Raw genomic sequence first — 19,927 nt, forward strand, 5'->3', positions numbered from 1 at the left:
ATTGCCATTCCTTCACAGTTTTCCCTGATATTGTAACAGGAAGGTTTCCCAATAAATAAATCAACTTCGATATCAACATCACTTTAATAGCATTTATATAACCGAACAATGTTAACTAGAATGAATTCCAAAGATTTGATTTACTTTTAAATCCGCTTTTAAAGTTCTTATCCCACAAATCTGGTAAGTTCCACCCAGTTTTTACACCTAAATAGACTATAATGTTTGTATTTAAATTTGTCTTTAATAGCCAGTAATGAGAAGACAAATCCAAGGGTTATGTATTAAAGAACAAAGTTTTGTCATCGTTCAATGTGTACCCAGCTACAGCGGAATAAGAAATCTATAATGCTTCTGAAGATCCTGCTAGAAGTCTCTAAAGTCTCCATCTTTAACTGATTCTGGTTCATATAGTTCACCAGCTTCTTCATCAGTTAATTCGATTACGATCTAACTAAATTAATTTGTAGTGTATAGGCCCATTTTACAGTTAAGGGGCTGATGACTGAGTCCAAGAAATGTGTATTAGAAGTTAAGATCCCCTTTAAATTGCTCTTTAATTCTTACTCACATTCCTTGTGGACATCAGATGGTGTGAGAGAATTGGCCTAGACATCTATTGAGATTTTGCAGTATGTAAATCTATGGAATTTATTTAGGTTCCTTAACTAAGAACATTTCAGCCAAAGTACTGCATCAGTAAGTGAATAATGGACATTATGAATTATAAATTAACTATTAGCAAATGAAGAAGAGAATGCCTTGACTTTTTTATGTTCTGTTGTATCTTGTGGGAAGCTGAGAATGCATGGTTGTTCACTTAGACTGCAGCCATGGATTCCTCAACATGTCTCCTCTAAACTAAGTCCCACTGACATGAATGGGCACTTTTCCCTTGGAGAGCATTCCCAAACTGAAGGATCCGGGCCAGTTCAAGCAAGCTCCACTGTGGGGCCCTGAAAAGCAAAGCTTCATTTAACTTCAGATGGGAAAAAGTGAAGAAGGGCCATGCTGTGCTTTTAAAGGAGTCATATAATAACATAAGCTCTGAGTACTTTGCCCTGGTGCAAGGCACCTTCTCCTGGGGCAAACCTCTTGCATAAGGGAAGGCTTTGGAAGCACAAATGCTAACAGAGCAGACCTAGATCCAGAGGAGTTAGCCGTGTTAGTCTGTAGTAGCAAAATCAAAAAGAGTCCAGTAGCACCTTTAAGACTACAATAAAATAGAGCAGACCTACAGGATGCAACTCGTTAAATGTGAGAGGAACCAAACCTTATTTAAATATTGCACTAAATGAAACATATGAACAGCTTCTAAAACTCATCTGTCTATACAAGTTAATGTGATGGCTTCACTTTTAATTGGTTATTTACTGGAATATATTATTGCATTGCTGCAGTAATGAAGCTTGCCTATGAAGTCCTTTTATCCTGTACTCCCTGGGATAACCACAAGGGGGCTCTTTGGGACATACCAACTAAAATGCTGCTTATCGGCAGCCAGCCCATGCAATGAAGTCTCCCCCACCCCCATCTGTTGTTTACAATTACTTAGAAATTCTGGCCTAATTGTGATTTCCAACACTTCCAAGTTGGAAGTGTCTCCGTTTGAAAGAAGATCCCATGAACTTGAATGAGACTTGCTCCCAGGTAAAATAGTGACGAAGAGAGCTGTGGTTCGCGAAAGCTTATGCTACAGTTAAGTTGGTTAGTCTTAAAGGTGCTACAGGACTCTTTACTATTTTGCTACTACAGACTAACACGGCTAACTCCTCTGGATCTGTTCCCAGGTAAGTGTGCATAGGATTACAGCCTGTGTCCCATGAAGCTGAATGTTAATTGTAACTCATTGAAGTTGGATGCTGACTTTATGTGACTTGGACTTCTGCTTTCCATCTGTTGATTTATTTTTTTTTCTTTTTACTCTTGCAAGGTTTTGTTTCTTGCGAAACTGTGGGTGTGTGTTTTCCGAACGTGCCCTCAAAGAAATTAAAACAGAAGCTTGTCATAGGGTAAGTGCCCCCCCTTCCTCCTACCAAGTCATCTTTCATTAATTTGTGCTGAGTTCCAGCCCAGAAGTCTGAGGTTAAGTCCTGTCAAGAACAGCAAGGCTTTAAACTTGCTGGCTTGGTTGCTGCTGAGAATCGGTGAAATCAGGGTGAACTTTTCCTTGGATTTCATCTTGCCTGCTGTGCATTCAGTAGAGAATCTGTTTATGCTATGGAGATTTTTGTCTTGTGTTTAATAGCATAGCGACAATGCAAGAGGTTATGCTTTTACTTTGTCATGGTGATGTCTAGTTTTCTTAGCCTCTCCAGAACTGCCTTTTTGCCCTTGCCTGTCTTTATCTCACTGTTTCATTCATGTAGTCCAGACTTCCATAAACTCCATGGTCTTGACGCCATTCTGAAGGAAGTAGACTGCCTAGGAAATCAAAGCTGTCCTTAGGCTATACTTTCCTAGCACCTGCCCTCCTTACCCCTTGGATCCTCCAGTCCTCCTAACCACTTTGCCTCATTGCTCATTTCCTACACCCTCGTTTCGTACTTCCCCTTGTATACCTTGTACTTCTCCTCCAGCCTGGAGTATCTGCATTTTCAACAATCATGATTTTGTGACCCTGCCCTCTCTCCCATTCAGTGGTCCCAGGGGGGACAGGACCGATGTGGGAACTGACTGTTCATAGATGTATATAAAGGTAAAGTGTGCAACCAACTTACGGAGACCCCATCATGGGGTTTTCAAGGCCAGAGATGAGCAGGGATAGTTTGCCATTGCTTTCCTTTGCATAGCAACCTTAGTCTTCCTTTGTGGTCTCCCAGCCAAGTAGTAACCAGAGCCTACCCTGCTTAGCAATGGATTCTGACAAGGCTGGCCTAGTCTAAGCTATATAGGCTGCTGTATTAATAGCATATGCAAAGTAGTTTCAAAAAATTGCTCTCTCTCAGTGTCTTTGGGGAAGTCAAAGACACATAAGTGGGTACTAGATCAAATCAAGCCTGAATTCTCCCTAGAAGCTAAAATGACAAAACTGAGGCTATCATACTTTGGTCACATCATGAGAAGATGAGATTCTCTGGAAAAGTCAATAATGCTAGGAAAAGTGGAAGGTAGTAGGAAAAAGGGAAGACCTAAAACGAGATGGCTTGACTCAATAAAAGAAGCCACGTCCTCCACTTGGCAGGATCTGAGCAAGTCTGTTAATGATAGGACATTTTGGAGGTCTTTCATTCATAGGGTTGCCATAGGTCAGAGATGACTTGATGGCACACAACACACACCCACAGTCACCGACTAATTTTCCAGGAGATGTGTTTTGCCATTTATTTTTTGTGAATCACATATTTTATGTGCTTCATTGTAGTGTTTTCGCTGCTGTCATGATGCTTTCACTCAGAACTTTTGAGCAAAGTCATTGCATTTATACTGAATTCTGTGCATCAGATTGCTATTCCGTAAGGCAGGGGTCCCCAACCTGCCGCCCGCCAAGTATTTTTAGAAAGTGGGCAGGCCAGGTGGGGCTTTTGCCCAGCATGGCTTCTACTTGGTCATTGGGGATCTGATTAGCTGTGCAGATTTTTAAGAAGTTGCTTCAGCACCTGCTGCCACCGCAGTGCAAAAATCTTTGCTGCATAAGTGAAGATAAGCTGTGTGTATGAAAGATGATTATTTTTAAACAACGCGTTCATTTTGAACAGCATCCTGTTGAGCAGAGCTTCTGCTTGAAATGTAGAAGAGTCACTATTAGAATTACATGTGACCTCACTATGACATTTTGTGGTTGGCTTTGCCTCTTGGGGGAGCTATTTTGTGGTTGGGCTCACCACCCTGTATCAGGAGCTCTCAGGCTTCAGAAAATTAGGGGCCCCTGCCTGATGAGATTGTTAGGACTACTCCAATAAGTCACATCCATGTTGCCGGGTTTTACACTCATTTGGGCTGTTTAGTCATTCAGCCCCAGGCTTGATGGGTCTTGAGTGCTGTTAGACCTTCTCTCCACAGTCCCAGCAGATGTAGCAGCCTTGTGAATCAGGCCTGAAATCCTTACAGTGTAATTGACTTGCGCTTAGGTGCAAACACAGTGATATTCGTAAGTTACGCATTGACTTCATGGTATCAGCAGCACCAGCACAACCTCTTAAACTGTTCATCTGAGAAGCTAGCATAGGCTGAATAGCTTGTCAAGAGAAGGTGTTGGGGAGTTCTGTGTATAGTAAGGTATTTCAGTAGATGTTCACAAAGTGAACTTGATTTCATCATGAGTGTATCTTTACAGCAGAGTTAATATATGTTTGTCCTTTACGCACACAATTAATTGCGGTGACTGTTGGTTGTAAACACAGCAGTTGAAATCTTGGACGCAGTCCAGCAAGCTGAGCCATGTCACCTGGGCTGACTCTGCCTGTTTCTTTCACAAGCAGTTGCCCTGTACCCCTTGCAAGGGGAGGCATCCTAAGAGACAGTAATCCTCAAATGGCTGTCCCTTCAGTTATTGTACCTAATATAATGATATTTATTTATTTATTTAATCACATTTCTAGACCGCCCTCCCCGTCAGACGGGCTCAGGGCGGTTTAACAACAGCTTAAAACAGTAAAAACATTATTAAAACATTAAAACATCATATCAAAACAATTAAAATTGGTGGGTATAAAATATTAAAATACAGCATTGTCCTGCATGGGCGGTGGCAGGTCTTCAGTGGTATGGCTGGCGAGAGGACAGCCTAGCCCCCACCAAATGCCTGGTGGAACATCTCCGTCTTGCAGGCCCAGCGGAAAGATAACAAATCCTGCCGGGCCCTACTTTCCTCAGACAGAGAGTTCCGCCAGGTCGGAGCCAGAACTGAGAAGGCCCTGGCTCTGATAGAGGCCAGGCGGACCTCCCTGGGGCCAGGGACCGCCAGCAAGTTCTTAGTGGCTGATCGAAGCGACCTCCGGGGAACATATGGGGAGAGGCGGTCCCGAAGGTATGCTGGGCCCAGTCCGCATAGGGCTTTATAGGTCAACACCAAAACCTTGAACACCAAAACCTTGAACCACATTCAAAACCTTGAATGTGGAACCATTGTTCCACAATGGATTTGCCAAAGGCTTTCTCTGTCTCTTTAATGATTGCCACATAAAACCAGGTTAGCAACACAAACTAATTTTACAGTTCAGGGCTGATTTCCACAGTGAGTCAACACACATCCCAGTCGTGCTGGCCTGAATTATTATCCTCTTTACAATACACAGTTACTTTAAAGCTTTTTTGTGAAGTGTAAACATACACTGCTGTGTTAAAAACTAAGCCTTCATTTCAAGTGTTGTTGTTACTCTCAGAATAGATCACAAGTTACTCTCAGAAGCATGACTGATAACCTGTTCTTAAGATTAGCTGAAGCTTAATAAATGGGTCCAGTGGGCATTGGTTGCTACGTATCAGGTATTTAATGTTTTGTTTTTATTTAAAGCAGCAATTAGCTCTGTTCCCCAAGCATACCCCTCTCTTTTGTGCATAACTGAGAAAATTAACCCCAGTAAATGTGCTCAAGGCAGGAAAAAGAAGAAACGCCTTGTGATATTCTGATGTGGTACGCATTGTATTTGCAGCTACTTCTTCCATCTCCCTTCCCCCCTAAAACAAAAAGGAGGATCTTTTAAGATGCATCCTGGATCCAACTGAATCTGCCTTCTAGCTGAGAAAGGCTTTGTTGTGGTGACAGCAAAGTATGGGTATTGTGGCTGTAGTTAATACACGGCAAGGCTACATTACGTGGTACAATAGAGGATAATTAAGCAGTCTTGTTTTATTCATTGGCTCGTTTTCGCTTTCACTGGGATTTGGTCTAATGTTTATGGTTGTGATCACTCAGCGCCTTCTGAGCACATCTCCGTTAGGTTGCTGGGTTAGTCTTGTTTCCTTCCCATGCTTCACAACGTTCCTGCCAGAAGCACCAGACCTGCAGCACCGATGCATAGCCATTCTGGTCTCTTTTGAGCTCTTAATGTAGGAATGGCTGGTAAATTATCAAAACACGAATGAAATCCCTCTTGTACCTGTTACTAGGGCCAACCACATTGATACAAAACATGGCACAAGCTTTCAAGCTCACTAGAACTCTTCATCAGGCAGGAACGTTACAGAATTTAAAACGATGCAAGGGTGGAAAGCAGATGATGAGCATTTTCTCAAAAAACTGGGAGGAACGTTAGCCGGGCACCTAAATCCTAGAAGTAGTCAAGCTTATGTGTTCCAGAGAATCCTGGAGGTTTTTTTTGAAGATTATTGGGAGGTTCCTCAGTGGGGAAAAAAATTCCGCAGCTGTGGACAGGGTTTCCCTGGAGGGCAGCTTGGACAGCATTGCCAGCCGTATGTAGCCTCATGGAAGTGCATTCTTTGTGTGTATGGGCTGATACTGAGGCCTACCCAATGCCCTGCGTGAATGGATTTATTTATTTGATTTATATGCCACTTCTCTTCAATTAAGAACTTGAAGTGGTTCACAACAATTTCTTCAGTTAAAAGCAGTACAAAACATAATATATACAATAAAATCACAGTAAAACAATGGCATAGTATAAATACTTAAAACTGCTTGTGCACCTTTGAACAGAGACCTGTACAATGATTCCATGGAAACTGTTGATGTGGAAGGAGTTGCTTGAAGCTAGAAAGTCCAAAAGTCACTAAGGTGGTCTTTGATGGCCCTGCAATGAAGATTATAATGAACAGTGACCTTTGAAGTTGAAGGTTTGCCATTGTTTTTTAAATGCAACCAGGAACCCAAAGGATGTTGCATTAGCTGGTAAAAGCAATCTTTGGGATACAGTTGTGACATGTAGGCTATCCCTGTAACTAGAAAGAGTTACTTTTATCATGCTCACTGAAAACATAGACATTGAATTTGGAAGGGGTCCAGTGGAGTATCTAAAGTTTTTATGGTGGGAGCAGAAGATCCGCTCCCCCCCGCCCCCAAAGTGTGTGGCTTGTTTTGTGTGAATGACAACTCTCAAGTTTGTCATTCCGTGAACACTTTTGTGTAGTATACCTGTTCCCATCTTATCTGACACTGAAGGTCTAGATTTGGATACATGTAACCACGAATGATCAGCTGGAAGATAGATAATACCTGTCTGCCAGGAGGCTTTTTGGTCACTTCCAACTCTGCTTCTAGTGCTTCATAAAGAGATTCCTAAAATGAAGTCTAGAGCTGTGTGCAATTCCATGTTTCCTTGTAAGTGTGGAATTTGGTACTGGGTGTAGAAATTGACAATGTAAATACTTCCAAAACTGATTTCTTGCCCTAATGCAGAAGAAGATATTGAAGTATGTGGGCAATCTTTATGGATTTAGGGCTGAAGATAGCTTTTGTTGGTGAAGGTTGAGTAGATGGGGCTCAACCTGCACCCTCCCTTGCCACCAGATCTCATGCTGACCACTAGCTGAGATGGTTTTAAAAGAGGATTAGACATATTGATGTATCATAGGCCTATCGATAGTTATTGGGGTGTGCCTAGTGAAAATCACGAGCTGTAAAAATAGCTTTTTCCTAGTTCTGACGTTTATCAGCAATGCAGCATGAGCTCACATTTCACTTTGAATCTGGTGTTGATTTACAGGAGAATTTCTTCTTTTCAGTTTGATCATTGCAAGAGAAGAGCAGCAAAGAGTACTTCCAGCCAATCCCAAGCTGTAGAGAGCTGCCATTCTCTCTTCTCCCCCCCCCCCGCTTGGGGCTGGAGAGAGTCTTTTTTTTCTTTTCACAAGAAAAGCCCTAGATTGTTCAGGGGCCTGTAGAATCTGAATGCTTTGCTCAATTTGCTTGAAACTCGAGGGTTCTGCTGTCATTTTGGTGGCATTTGGTTGAATAACAACTACTTCACCTCCCCTCCCCCCCAAAGGCCCCCATAGGGAATGATGGAAGTGCAACAATGTCTGAGGATGGGGTCTGCAATGGAAACCTTCCTCATTTTCTGAAAGGAAACAAACCACACGGAGGTAGGAAAATGCAGAATTTTCAGTGAAAAAGTTTTTTCAAAATTGGTCACTGAAAGAGTAGGGTAGTAAAACGAACGCAAACAGGGCTTTGTTTTTTAAAATGTTGGTGGCTGTCTGGAGCTCTCCTACTGCCTGCTGCTTGATGGTCATTTTAGGAAATGGTAGAGAGAATTTAGTGTCATTGCCCAGAGAGGGTCTGTAAAATTGCCCCCCTTTGTTCAGTCTTCTTGAAACTAAGGGACTCTAGTTGCTATTCCTGAAACTATTTGCTTTGTGCTTTTGTCTATGCAGCGCTCTAGTTCCGGTGGGTTTACCGCATTACACTCTGTTCTGTCCATTCTACACAGAGCCTAGTACCAAATTCCTCACAGTGCTTTTGAAGGGCTTAAACTCTTCCTCAGAAACATTGATGTTGCTTTTGGTTGTTGTGGGTTTTCCGGGCTGTATTGCCGTGGTCTTGGCATTGTAGCCCGGAAAACCCACAACAACCATCGTTCTCCGGCCGTGAAAGCCTTCGACAATACATCGATGTTGCTTTTGTTTGCTTGGGCAGCTGAGAAAATACGAACGGACGTCTCATCTAAAGGAAGTCATGTTTTAACATGAGAACTTTTAGACTTTGTTTTAGTGTTGATATATATGACTTGAGGTTTTTTTCCCCTTTTCATTTAATCCACTGTGTTTGAATGGCCTTTGACTACATACTATAAATGCTTTTGTACCTTTGTACCAGGAGATTAAGATCTGAGGCTGTTTCATCGGTGCTGATGAAATAACACCAATGGCAGAGGATTAATAGAGGGAATAGTCAATTGAATGGTAGAAAGGGCAGTTGATGCTAAACAACTTATTGTTAATCAAAAGGATTCAGTGGAAGCATGGATTCCGAAAACCTTCGGCAGCAAGGATCCACAAACATTGGAGATGGCATTAGAAGACCAGTCTTTACACTATTGATACCATAGTCAGTTCCTCATCCAGTAAATTTTATTCTACTGTATGTGCCCAGTGGTGATTAGCAATTTGTGCCTCAGCCCTCACTGGTGACACCTGACGGCCACACCACATGGCCCTCTGCTGTGGCCCAATGGCATACCCTGGTGGCTTGAAGCCAAAGCCCAGAGCTTTATGTCTCTTTTGTATTGAAGGCCTGAAAGCTGTTCTTCCAACATTCAGGGAAGATCTGCCTCGTCATTCTTCATCCACAAAGGGGGGAGGGTTACAGAACATCTGGGGGGGGGGGAGCTGTCTCTTCTCTGTGCAAAATCTTCAGTAGATAAGGGGGTATTTATTTATACAATTAGTTAATATTTATATCTTGCGCTCTTCAAAATCTGCCTGAGGCAGATAATAGGTCAAAAGGTACGCTCGCAGCAATGATATTTCACCCTGATTGTTCCCATTCATGTAACATAGTCACTTCTCTTTCATCTTGAAGAACTGGATCTTCAGAAAAATCTGTCCAGTTGTTGATCACAAAAGATGCTTCTCATTGTTTGTCTTGCTGCAATCTGCCAAAGGGATACTTTGCAGCCCCTCTGAATTGTTCTCGAGCATAACACCCCCCCCCCACCGCCAAAGTAAGCCCACTTTACCAGAATTGCCTGTTGCAGTCTTCATTTGTTCCAGCCCCTTCAGGCACCATGCAGAAGCCTGCTGGACTGCATTCTTGGTGCAGACCAGGAGGATTCTTACCCCAGTATGCGATCCTAGTGAGCACATTGGCTAAGCAGCAAAGGCCATGGTGTCTGCACATGAATAGAAGTGCTCAGTGGAACATCAGATAAACTCTGCTGGAACTAATCAATGTTCCATCTAGTTCAACATCTGTTTCCCACAGTGGCCAACTAAGTTCCCCAGGAAAAGTCTGCAAGTGAAGCATTTAGACAGTAAAGTCTCTGTTTATTGATACATCTTTGCCCCCACCCCCACCCTGAACTAGTATTCAGAGGTGTACTTCCTCTGAACACCTATGCTTACGGCCATCTCTACATCTTGTGTCTGCAAATTCTGTAACTTAATTCTGTATTACGTGGAGTACTTCCTTTTATAGTAAACCTTTGCCATTGTATTCACATTTCAGTCATGTAATATGGACTCCAGCCTGTTTTTACTTCTACTGCACCATCAGCTTAACCTTTATTAAATGGGTGGAGGGGGGAATATGGTGGTTTTACTACTGGGTGGCAGCAGAACCCTGCCTCTCAGTATTTACGAATTTTGCCCTCCATGGTCATCCCAGGAATGGCTCCTCCATGAACGATGAAGATCTCCTCTGTAATAAATCTCTGTCTTGTCCCTGGTTTGTCCCTGGTTTTTTTCCTATTAACTGAAAAACCCCAGACTCTAGCTATTCTTAGTAGGGAAGGTGATGCAACAACCTTGATCATTTTGGTTAACCATTTCTGCACCTTTCTCAGTGCTATAATGTCTTTTTTCGGTGAGCTGACCAGAACAGTATTCAGTCTGAATGCAGCTGCAACAGAGAACTACACAAGGGCATTATGATAGTTCTCCTTCTTGAAAATCTAATAATACTTGATAATTGTTTTTCAAAAAAATCCATTTTTTGTATTAGTGGGTGCATATATTGACGTCAATGTCCATTCTTGTCCTTCTGGTAATCTAATCTTTAAAATCCTTATCCAATATTTTCCTTCATGATCTTTAACCTCTTCAAGAACCTCCACCAAACTTTGATTATTACTATATATTGCTATGCCTTTTTTCTTCATTTGAGATGATGCTGAATAGAGTATTCTGAATAATGTGGTGTTGCAGAAATTTCACTGCACGTATTACTGTTCACCTCCAATTCCAAACCTTTTAGGAACAAGTTAAACAGCACCAGCCCTAATGCAGATCTTTGGTAGGCTGCACTGGTTCTGCCGTCCACTGTGGGAACCATTTGTTTACTCCTTCCCTCTGCTTCCTTTTGTTTAACCAGTTGTTAACCCACACAAGGATCTGTCTGGCTGCTGTGCCAGTTCAGGAGCCTTTATGGAAAGCCTTGGTTGAAAGCTTTTTTTGAAGGTCCAAACATGTTATGGCTACAGGCTCCCCTACCCACATATTTGATAATGCTGTCCAAAACCTCCAAAGGTAGGTGAGACAGGGCTTCCCTCTGCAGAATCTATGCTGATCGTTTTCCTAAGTAGGGGGATTGTTTTTCTGCATGGCTGATAGTTCCATTTTTATAGCAGTTTTTACCCATTTACAGTGCAGTTAGGCTAATTCCAAGAGGTAACCATGTTAGTCTCTTGTAGCAAAATAAAAGTCCAGCGGTACCTTAAAAATTAATAACATTTATTCCGGCATGAAAGCTCATGCTGGAATAAATATTAGTCTTTAAGGTGCCATCTCTGTTTTGTTTTGTTAGCCTAGTGTCTGTTTCAGGTCATTTTAAAATCTTCTCTGGTTTCCTTTTTAAAAAATTTGGTGTTGTGTTTGCAAATTTCCAGTCCTCTAGTAGGGGGCTTGATTTTAGTGACAAATGGCATATGTTTCTGTCACGATGAAAGAGGGGGAACTTTACCCTCTTCCTCACTGCAGCACCCCCAACCTATATGGCTGTTTGCTCATACGGATTCCACAACCCCAGAACTGAAAGAGACCGCTGGAAAAATACTTATAAATAGTTACCCAATGAGTTTTGTGGCTGCTTGGAGATGGTGAGACTATTAGATCCAAGACTATTAGATCCAAATTTGACACTATGTCCATTATTTTAAAGAAAATACTAGAGGGCCAGTATGGTGTACTGATAGTTTGTAAGACTAGAACTATGATGGCCTGGGTTCAACTTCCTCTACTCAGTTATGAAGCTTGCTGGCTGGACTCAGTCCAACCAGTTGCTCTCTTTTTATTTTAATTTCCCTCCCAGGGTTGATGTGAGAGAATGCACTATGTCATATGTTGTTGTAGATGCATTCCAAACTGTCTAAAAGCATCACATAAAGGTAAGCAATATTATTAGCCTAGTTCTAGGCACTCAGATTGGTAGTGAGTCTCCTGGGTCCTAGAAAGAGAATCTCTCCAGCCCAGTGGCTTGAAATCCTTAGAGCTGCCAGGGATTGTACACTGTGCAAGCACACCAATGTACCAGGTGTAGAGTGCACCATCCAAGAATGCAAGAGGCCAGAGAGGCACAGCAAACAATTATAGGAGGGGGTATAGCTACTTTTCGGTGCAGGTTTAATCATAAAGTCATCCATGTGAAAGAGCAGCAGAAACACATGACACTTAGTTGCTCTCAAGACAGGGGTAGTCCTGAGCATGCCAGAGTTCTGTTTGGAGTCCAAATCTGGCCCCAGTTATAGTTATATAGGATAAGATTCAAATTCAAAGCAAGATTGTTTTCTTTCCTTGTATGGACAGAGAGAATGGAGGCAGGGTGAGCTAGGGAGGTCCTATTTCCGAATAAGAAATAGAGGGGCAGTATCCTGGCAAGGAAGAGGTATTTTCATGAGGCTGTCGATTACCTCTTTAAACTGGAGTTTTGGGGTATGGGATTCAGTCCAAATTAGATCAGCCAGAACTGAAAATCTTTTAGCGTGAAGTGCTGATGTGAGCTTAGTGCTTTCTAAGGCAGAGTCCTAATATGGCAGGATTCTTTTTTTCTGCTAAGTACCCTGATCAATGGCTAAAAAGCCTTTATTAATGGCCCAGTACGTAAGTGTGCTGAGATCGGCATGTGCTCTCTCCTCCATCTACTGGCTCTCAGTCTTTGGAAGTTCTAAAGGCCATAAGCTTCTTTACTTGGCCTGGGAGCGGAAAGAAACTGATCCTGCATCTCAAGATGGAGGGTGATAGAGAGGCCAACCAAAGTGGGGGCATGGTGGAAACAAGATGAGTGGACATGTCTTTGTTTACAAGCCTAAAAAACTATGCTGGCTTTATTGAGAGAGAGAGAGAGAGAGAGAGAGAGAAAGATTGTAAATGATATGATATCAGTAAGAAAGTGGTGGAGCTGGGTGAGGTTGATTTTGAAAATTTCTGACCTGCACTCCTTGGTCAATTCAGGCTTTCTAAAGCAGCTTGCAGACCACATGATGTGTACAAAGGGGACACCAATATATGGTAAAAATCAAGCAATAGTACCTTCAAGTCAGTGCAAAGAAAGAAAGAAAAGTACAAACTCAGCAAAATGCCAGGGGACATAAATAAGTTTTTGCCTGGTGCTAAAAGCTGACTGATCACCATGCAAATAGAAGAGGGGGAGGGCATTCTACAATCACAGGGCTGCAGTGTTTTGAAGTAGTGAGAAATACACTGTATGGGGTTTGAACAGGGAAAAAAGCGGAGCAGTTGTAGAAATTAGTGAACCTACTAATGTTTTCTATAGTTAGTCAACTCTTTTTTTTGCCATCAGTCTTCTTAAAATACTAGGATCCTATCCCAAGTGTATCACTCCACTGGGCAGAGTTTATTTATTAAAATATTTATACCTCACCTTTTCTTTTGGCTCAAGTCTGAAGCCTTTCTCCAATCTAAGGTGCCTTTCTCTATATTAAGTGGTTCTTCCGTTGGAAGCAGACTCACTTAAGATGGAATAAGTCGCCTTGGGGGGGGGGGGGGAGGAAGGTTACTTGGAGGATGATTTGGTCCACTCCGCTATTTCTCTTGGAGATACAAGCCTTTTGAAGCTTACACACAGCAAGTAACATTATCCTAATTCTTACTGTCTCTTGTCAGTGTTTCACTGTGTGCACTGCTCATCATAGTAAGAGAAGGAAACATCATTGCAAAACATGTAAAGCTTTTGCAATGCATTCAGGTTTGTTTCCCATCTAGATTTTGAATGTTCTTTAGATTGAAAAGTACTGCGGTTACAAGGTTGGGCTTTGGATGGCAGCTTTAGTAATTAGACAGCCCCTGTATGTATGTGTAGCACATACAAAGCTCAGGAATCTCTCCAAAGATACCTTATGCACTTGTGTTGCGGTGCATTCACTGGTGAAGAAATGAACAGGAATCCAGAGCCAGGAAACTGACATCAGTGACCCTCTGGTTCTTTGAACTTCTTCCAGAGAAGCTCAAACACATACTTTTAGAAAACAATCAAAAACACTTCTGCAAAAACAGATATGACATGATTTTATTTACTTATTGGCTTAAAAGTTCTACCTACTTCCCCTCCCCTCTGTTTTTTGTAAAACCTTCAGGGTGGCAATTGTAAAACCACAATCCAAGACCGATTAAAAACATGCTAACACAAACTATCCAAACTGAACAAACGGTGGTTAGAAAATGGGAAGACTGTGTACACCAAGGCACATAGGCAGGATAAAATGTGATAGATACTTCCTTTCGAAAACCTGTCATTTCACCAAGTTGCAATCCACTTTGTTTTGGCTGTGGTTTACAATAACTCATTTTAGTAGCGCTCCTGTCATGTAGTAACGACACGAGACAAGATCTGGATGCAAAGTCTCTCCCTCCAACATGGAGGCGAGTGTTTTATTAAGAAGCTGTCTATAGCAACAATTGTAGCAACAGTTACACATTTCCAAACCAGTCGCAGCCAACTAAGCAAATATGCTGTGATCAGGCTTTTGTCTTATCTGTGAAGCATAGTGAGAGGAACACAGTGGACCTTTAAGACATGTAAGAATATTACTTAGAGTGTTTGGGAATATTGTGCTCTGTGAAAGATGAGAGAGTTATTGTGAAACATTTAAACTACGTCCTGAGTCTTCCTGTGTGGCATGCCAACTGACCAGGAGACCAGGACTGTAGAAATGTAAAGGCAATTAACGGAGGCTGTGTGGCATGCCTACTCCGGCCTACACTGTCATACATACATAATGGCAATACGGCCGCTACATATATAGCAGAAACTGTGCAGATGCTTTTCCTGTATATAGAGCTAGTTCATTTGTTTGGTAGTATATGATGTGTTGCTTCTTATATGAGGACATGGTGATGTAATGAGCAGGTTAACTGAATTGCCAGCATGCTTGGATGTGATTACCTTGATGATGATGATCCTTCTTGCTTGCCCTAGCAATATTTGTACAAGAAGGTACACTGTCATATTTTTATACCCTGGGGTGTGGGTTCTAAGTTCCATTAGTGTCTCCGAGAATTCAGAAAGCCCATTTACAGCACAAAAATGTTTCTTAAGTGTCACAGTTCACACATTTTATTTCCCGTACTTCCTCCTATTGTATTCAGGTCCATCCTCCCTCACTTCTATGTATCTACTGGTGCAGTAACTGTAAATTACATTAGGGTAGGAGCATATACGGCATTATGTGCAGTCCCCTGGGAGAGCTTTTGTGATCTCTGAAGCCCCTTGCTGCCATGTTGAGCATCTTTGCTTGCATGTTACATTTTTGGCCATCTTGGATGACTCCACAAAGACAGCATTCTTAAAATGCTCAGTTAGTGGAAGATGAAGCAGACTGCACATGCATGTTTTCCTACTTCATTTCATGACTGTGTAGATATTTTGGGTTAGTTCATAGTCCAAGTAGTATTCACCAGAAGAGACAGCTGATGAGAAAACCTTGGATTGATCCATTGCCTATCATTGCGGTGCAGCTTAATTGCACTGGGCATTAGTAATGATGTTTCAGGGGACCCTATTTGAGTGGAAAGGTGGCATAGAAATGTTTTAAACTAAATAAAATAAAATGGATGAATGAATAAACATGCAAATGCTCCCTGGAGATTTTTCATAGCTCTCACTTGCCCTCGTGGTGGGGGAGGAATTTCCAGAGCTCTGTTTGGGGAGAATGTTGAAGTTAAGACAAACTCTGCCATTCCTTCTCTGGCGCTGGTGTCTCTTGTGCTTTGGCTGGGGAAGTTTCTCTCCACTCACACTCCTCAGTTATGGCCCTAGTTGCAGCCTATCTACATAAATGGGAGTGGTTCACTTTTGTAAGAGGAAATAGACTGCAGTCAGAGTGAGAATCTGACCCAGATACCAATCACTTTAAAGGCAATAATAGCGATGGGCACTGTGCCAGTATAGTCAAGCATTTTAGTGCTTTCTCTCTGGCTTGCAATATTTGGTTGTTGTTGTATTGTCGAAGGCTTTCATGGCCGGAGAACGATGGTTGTTGTGGGTTTTCCGGGCTGTATTGCCGTGGTCTTGGCATTGTAGTTCCTGACGTTTCGCCAGCAGCTGTGGCTGGCATCTTCAGTGTGACACTGAGAGATCTCTGTCTTTTGGTGCTACACCTCTGAAGATGCCAGCCACAGCTGCTGGCGAAACGTCAGGAACTACAATGCCAAGACCACGGCAATACAGCCCAGAAAACCCACAACAACCATTGGTTGTTGTTGTTTAATGTAATTACATATAGCAAATTCAGCTTTTGAAAAGAAGCAGTGACTCTCAGAAGAAAGCCAGTGCTGTATTCCCTTTAAAATCCATTTGTTTATCCATGACGCTTTATGCGTTGTTGACTGTAAAACTTAATTTTCCATTACAGTTGCATATCAGACACATCTCTACCATCAGTGGTAGTTTTTGGCCTATATCTGTTGTTCAAAAACAGTGGGCATGATTTTAACGTGAATTTGTTTCTTAAAGAAAATGCTGTCCCGTTAATTCTGTGTGACTTGGGCATGGGCAGGTCCTTATATTCTGGGAGTTACAACATTTCAGAGCAGGTCTGCAGTGCTGTGGTGGGGAAACCTTTTCTCTGCTGTTTTCTCAAAGGGAACCATTGACACCCCAAACTGCAATTTGACCTGCGGTAAAAATACACAGTTACCTTGGTTTTCACTGGAAGAAGCAAATAGCAGCAATGACTCAGGAGGGGAAGGAGTCAGCAGCATGCTCCTTTCTCTTATAGAGCAAGGGAGTGTGTGTGCATGTGGAGGAGGACGAAAGGCTGATGGGCAAGGCGTCTCGGACTCTCTGTCCTATCCAGACCATCCATATGCCGCCTCCTTCTAATGAAAGACAGAGAGTGGAGAAGCTGCTGCCCTATCTTTAAAGGGCAAAATAAGAGATGCAGCTGAACCAGAGGAAGAGCGGAAGACTATTTGGAATTGCTTGGCAAATGACTGGTCACTCCCCAGTGACTTTTGGCCCTCCCGTGCTGCATGAGATGGAGTGTGCAAGTTTTGTATGCTGCCATTTCCCCCCAAGAAACTTTTTTTAAAAAAGATTGAATGTGAGGATTAGTTTCCCAAGGTAATAATGGAGCAGATGACCAGTGCCAAGTCGAAGTTACTTAAAGCGAGTTCAGCTGCCAAAGGCATCTCTCACGGCTTTGGGAAAATGTTTAATGATTTGCTCTGATGACCTTCTAGTTAAGCCACAGATGAGTGCATTTGAAGACTGTCCCACTCTCATTGTGGTGATAGGCCTCAATTCAGGGACGTACTGGAGGTCTGGTGTAACCTCTTCAGTCTCGCTGGTAATGTGAAGACCTCTTTAAAGCTGTAAAAAGAATCCCCTTGAGTGCAATGCCAGACAATGCGCTCTGTCTCCTTTTATGTGGCTTACATTTTCAGCTTACAAAAAGTGGAGCGTTCCTCACTACTGAACACAGCAATGAAGTCATTAATAATTGGCAAATTCTTCTGTGTTCAATGTGGAGGAGACTTTGTTACAGTACAAAAGAAAGTTTCAGGTTGGTAGCCGTGTTGGGCTGTAGTAGAACAGCAAAATTCAAATCCAGTAGCACATTAAAAACCAACAAGATTTTCAGAGTATAAGCTTTCAAGAGTCGAAGCTCCTTTCATCGCATATACAGCCAAGGGAACTTTGACTTTCGAAAGCTTATACCTTGGAAACATTGCTGGTCTTTAAGGTACTGCTGGATTCGAATCTTGTAGTACAAAACAAAGGTGGCTCTGTATCTGGATAATCGACTAAAATGGGATTCCACTGTTTCCGTTTGCCGTGGGAGTAGATTGTTTCAAGAGAGAATGTATGTACCTTCTGGGTGCGAACTGTTCTTTCCTGTGGTTTTTTTTTCTTTTCCTGTTGTTGTTTCCTGTTCAGAGAGCAGAGGCAAGGTCTTTTTTTCCTTACATCATTGTTTCAAAGATTCATTACTCGAATAACCGTATGCCAGATTATTTGGAAAGATCTGATTTCCTTGTTGTATCTGGGTTCTATCACACTATCCCTTAAAGGGCTATCTTAGCTTTACAGTTCAGCTTTCTGCACTCCTCTGAACTCTTCCTGTGGCTAAAGCTACACATTACATTGGGAAGGCTATTTTTCTTTTCCACGTGCTGCCGCTGGAAAACAACGCAGGGTAATAGAGGGGCTCTTTAACTATTTTCTGTCAAAAAAAGCCACACTGCCCCCTGCTACTGTTAATTCAGGTGGGGGAAATATGTAGGTACTTGCCATTATTTTGTCCTACCTGGAGTACCAAGAAGTTTGGTGGTGGTTCTTTTACAGTGGAGAAAAAAGAAAGGGATGAAAGTGTGAAAAGTCCTTTCTATCCTGAGTCATCCATCCTTCTTCTTGGAAAAGCTGCCCCAACAGCTACATTTGGAAAAGGAAATGGTTTGGAAAATGACCACAGAATTGAATGTAGCTTAAGACTAAGAACTTGCAGTAAGGTAAAGACTTAGACTTATGTGAGTCTCAGTTTCCAGTGACCAAAGCCATGAATTGGATCCAGCCAGTTTCTCTGCTAGTGAAGAAGGAAGAGCGGGGGCGGGTTCATGTGCCCAAAGGTCTGTTCTGGAGATCAAGCATGCACAAAAGGTGTGTGTGGTGGGATCTGCAGTAAAGAGAGGGAATGGATGAGATTGAGTGAAAAGGTTGGTTGGATCCAAACCCAATGTTCAGTTTACAGGTACACACTTGAACTGATTTTTTAGTTTTGGTAAGTAATGAAGTGCCCTGACCTGAATAGTCTAGGTGAGCCTGAAACTCAGATCTCAGAAACTAAGCAGGGTCAGCCTTGGTTAGTAATTGGATGGGACACCTTCATCAAAGACAAAGGTTGCAGAGGCAGGCAATGGCAAACCACCTCTGTTAGTCTCTTGCAATGAAAACCCCACCAGGGGTCTCCATAAGTCAGCTGTGACTTGACGGCATGCTCCACCATCACCAAGTAATGAAGTGTGCAGAACTCCCTAGATTACAGACAGGAAATAACAGCTGCTATACACAAATTTGTATAATTTGTACACTCGGGTTGCAAAATTTGAAGAGCGCTTGTGCATCACAGCGCTCTTCAAATTTTGCATGGAAAGGTTTGCCTTCATTGATTTCAGACTTGATTCATATGTAAAACTAAGGCCTTGCCAGGTCTCTTAACAGTCCCTAAAATGTCTTAGTTAAAGATCATATTGTTCAGTTTTGTGTCAAAGCACTCTATTTTCTAGGGTTGACTCGTGAATCTATTATGCCACTAATGGCTCTTTCCTCTGGCATAAGGAGGAGGAGCCTCTTGCATTGGAGGAAAGCACTGCTGCTAGCAGAACAGATTTGCAGGATCCAACCCTCTGATTGAAAGTTGATGGAATATTTAGGCCCCACCCCAAGGATAGAAATCCCTTCTCCCCTATTGAAATGTCAGCTGGATCAAGTCATAGTATCCCACACCTGTTGTCTAAAGTAGTATGGACTACTCTGCTGCCTCATTTTGTAGTATATGTAGATTTCATCCACTACTGTATGACAGGAGGAACCCAAGTGGTTGTTTTAAAACCAGTGAATGACCCTTTTAAAAAGTACTCTAAAACAGGGACGACCAACTTAAAAAAAGCTCTGCAAGGGGCAGACACCTGGTCTGGTCCCATCTTCCATAATGTTTCCACAATTATAGGGTTCATGTATGCAGCATGATTGGAACATTATCTATTTAAAAAACTGAAATATCCAATATTAAAGTGCGGGACTCATCTGCTTCTCAGACTTTCTGATACCCATCTTTTCTTTCCCATCTAATCAAAACCTGTGGGCTGGCACAATTTGTTAATCATAAATATAAAATTGCTTTCTAGTTTCTCTTGT

At 42.2% G+C, this 19,927-nt stretch overlaps 1 protein-coding gene across 2 annotated transcripts in view; it reads left to right on the top strand.

Annotated features, from left to right (window-relative positions):
• Window positions 1–19,927, top strand: part of RTF2 (replication termination factor 2) — a 75,228-nt gene that overhangs the window by 6,788 nt on the left and 48,513 nt on the right. For both annotated transcript variants that reach the window (XM_054979616.1, XM_054979615.1), the window contains exon 5: window positions 1,934–2,012. In XM_054979616.1, coding sequence (XP_054835591.1) covers window positions 1,934–2,012 — 79 coding nt within the window. The remainder of the gene's footprint in view (window positions 1–1,933; window positions 2,013–19,927) is intronic.

The sequence above is a fragment of the Eublepharis macularius genome, chromosome 5, assembly GCF_028583425.1.
Source record: "Eublepharis macularius isolate TG4126 chromosome 5, MPM_Emac_v1.0, whole genome shotgun sequence".
Lineage (NCBI taxonomy): Eukaryota > Metazoa > Chordata > Lepidosauria > Squamata > Eublepharidae > Eublepharis > Eublepharis macularius.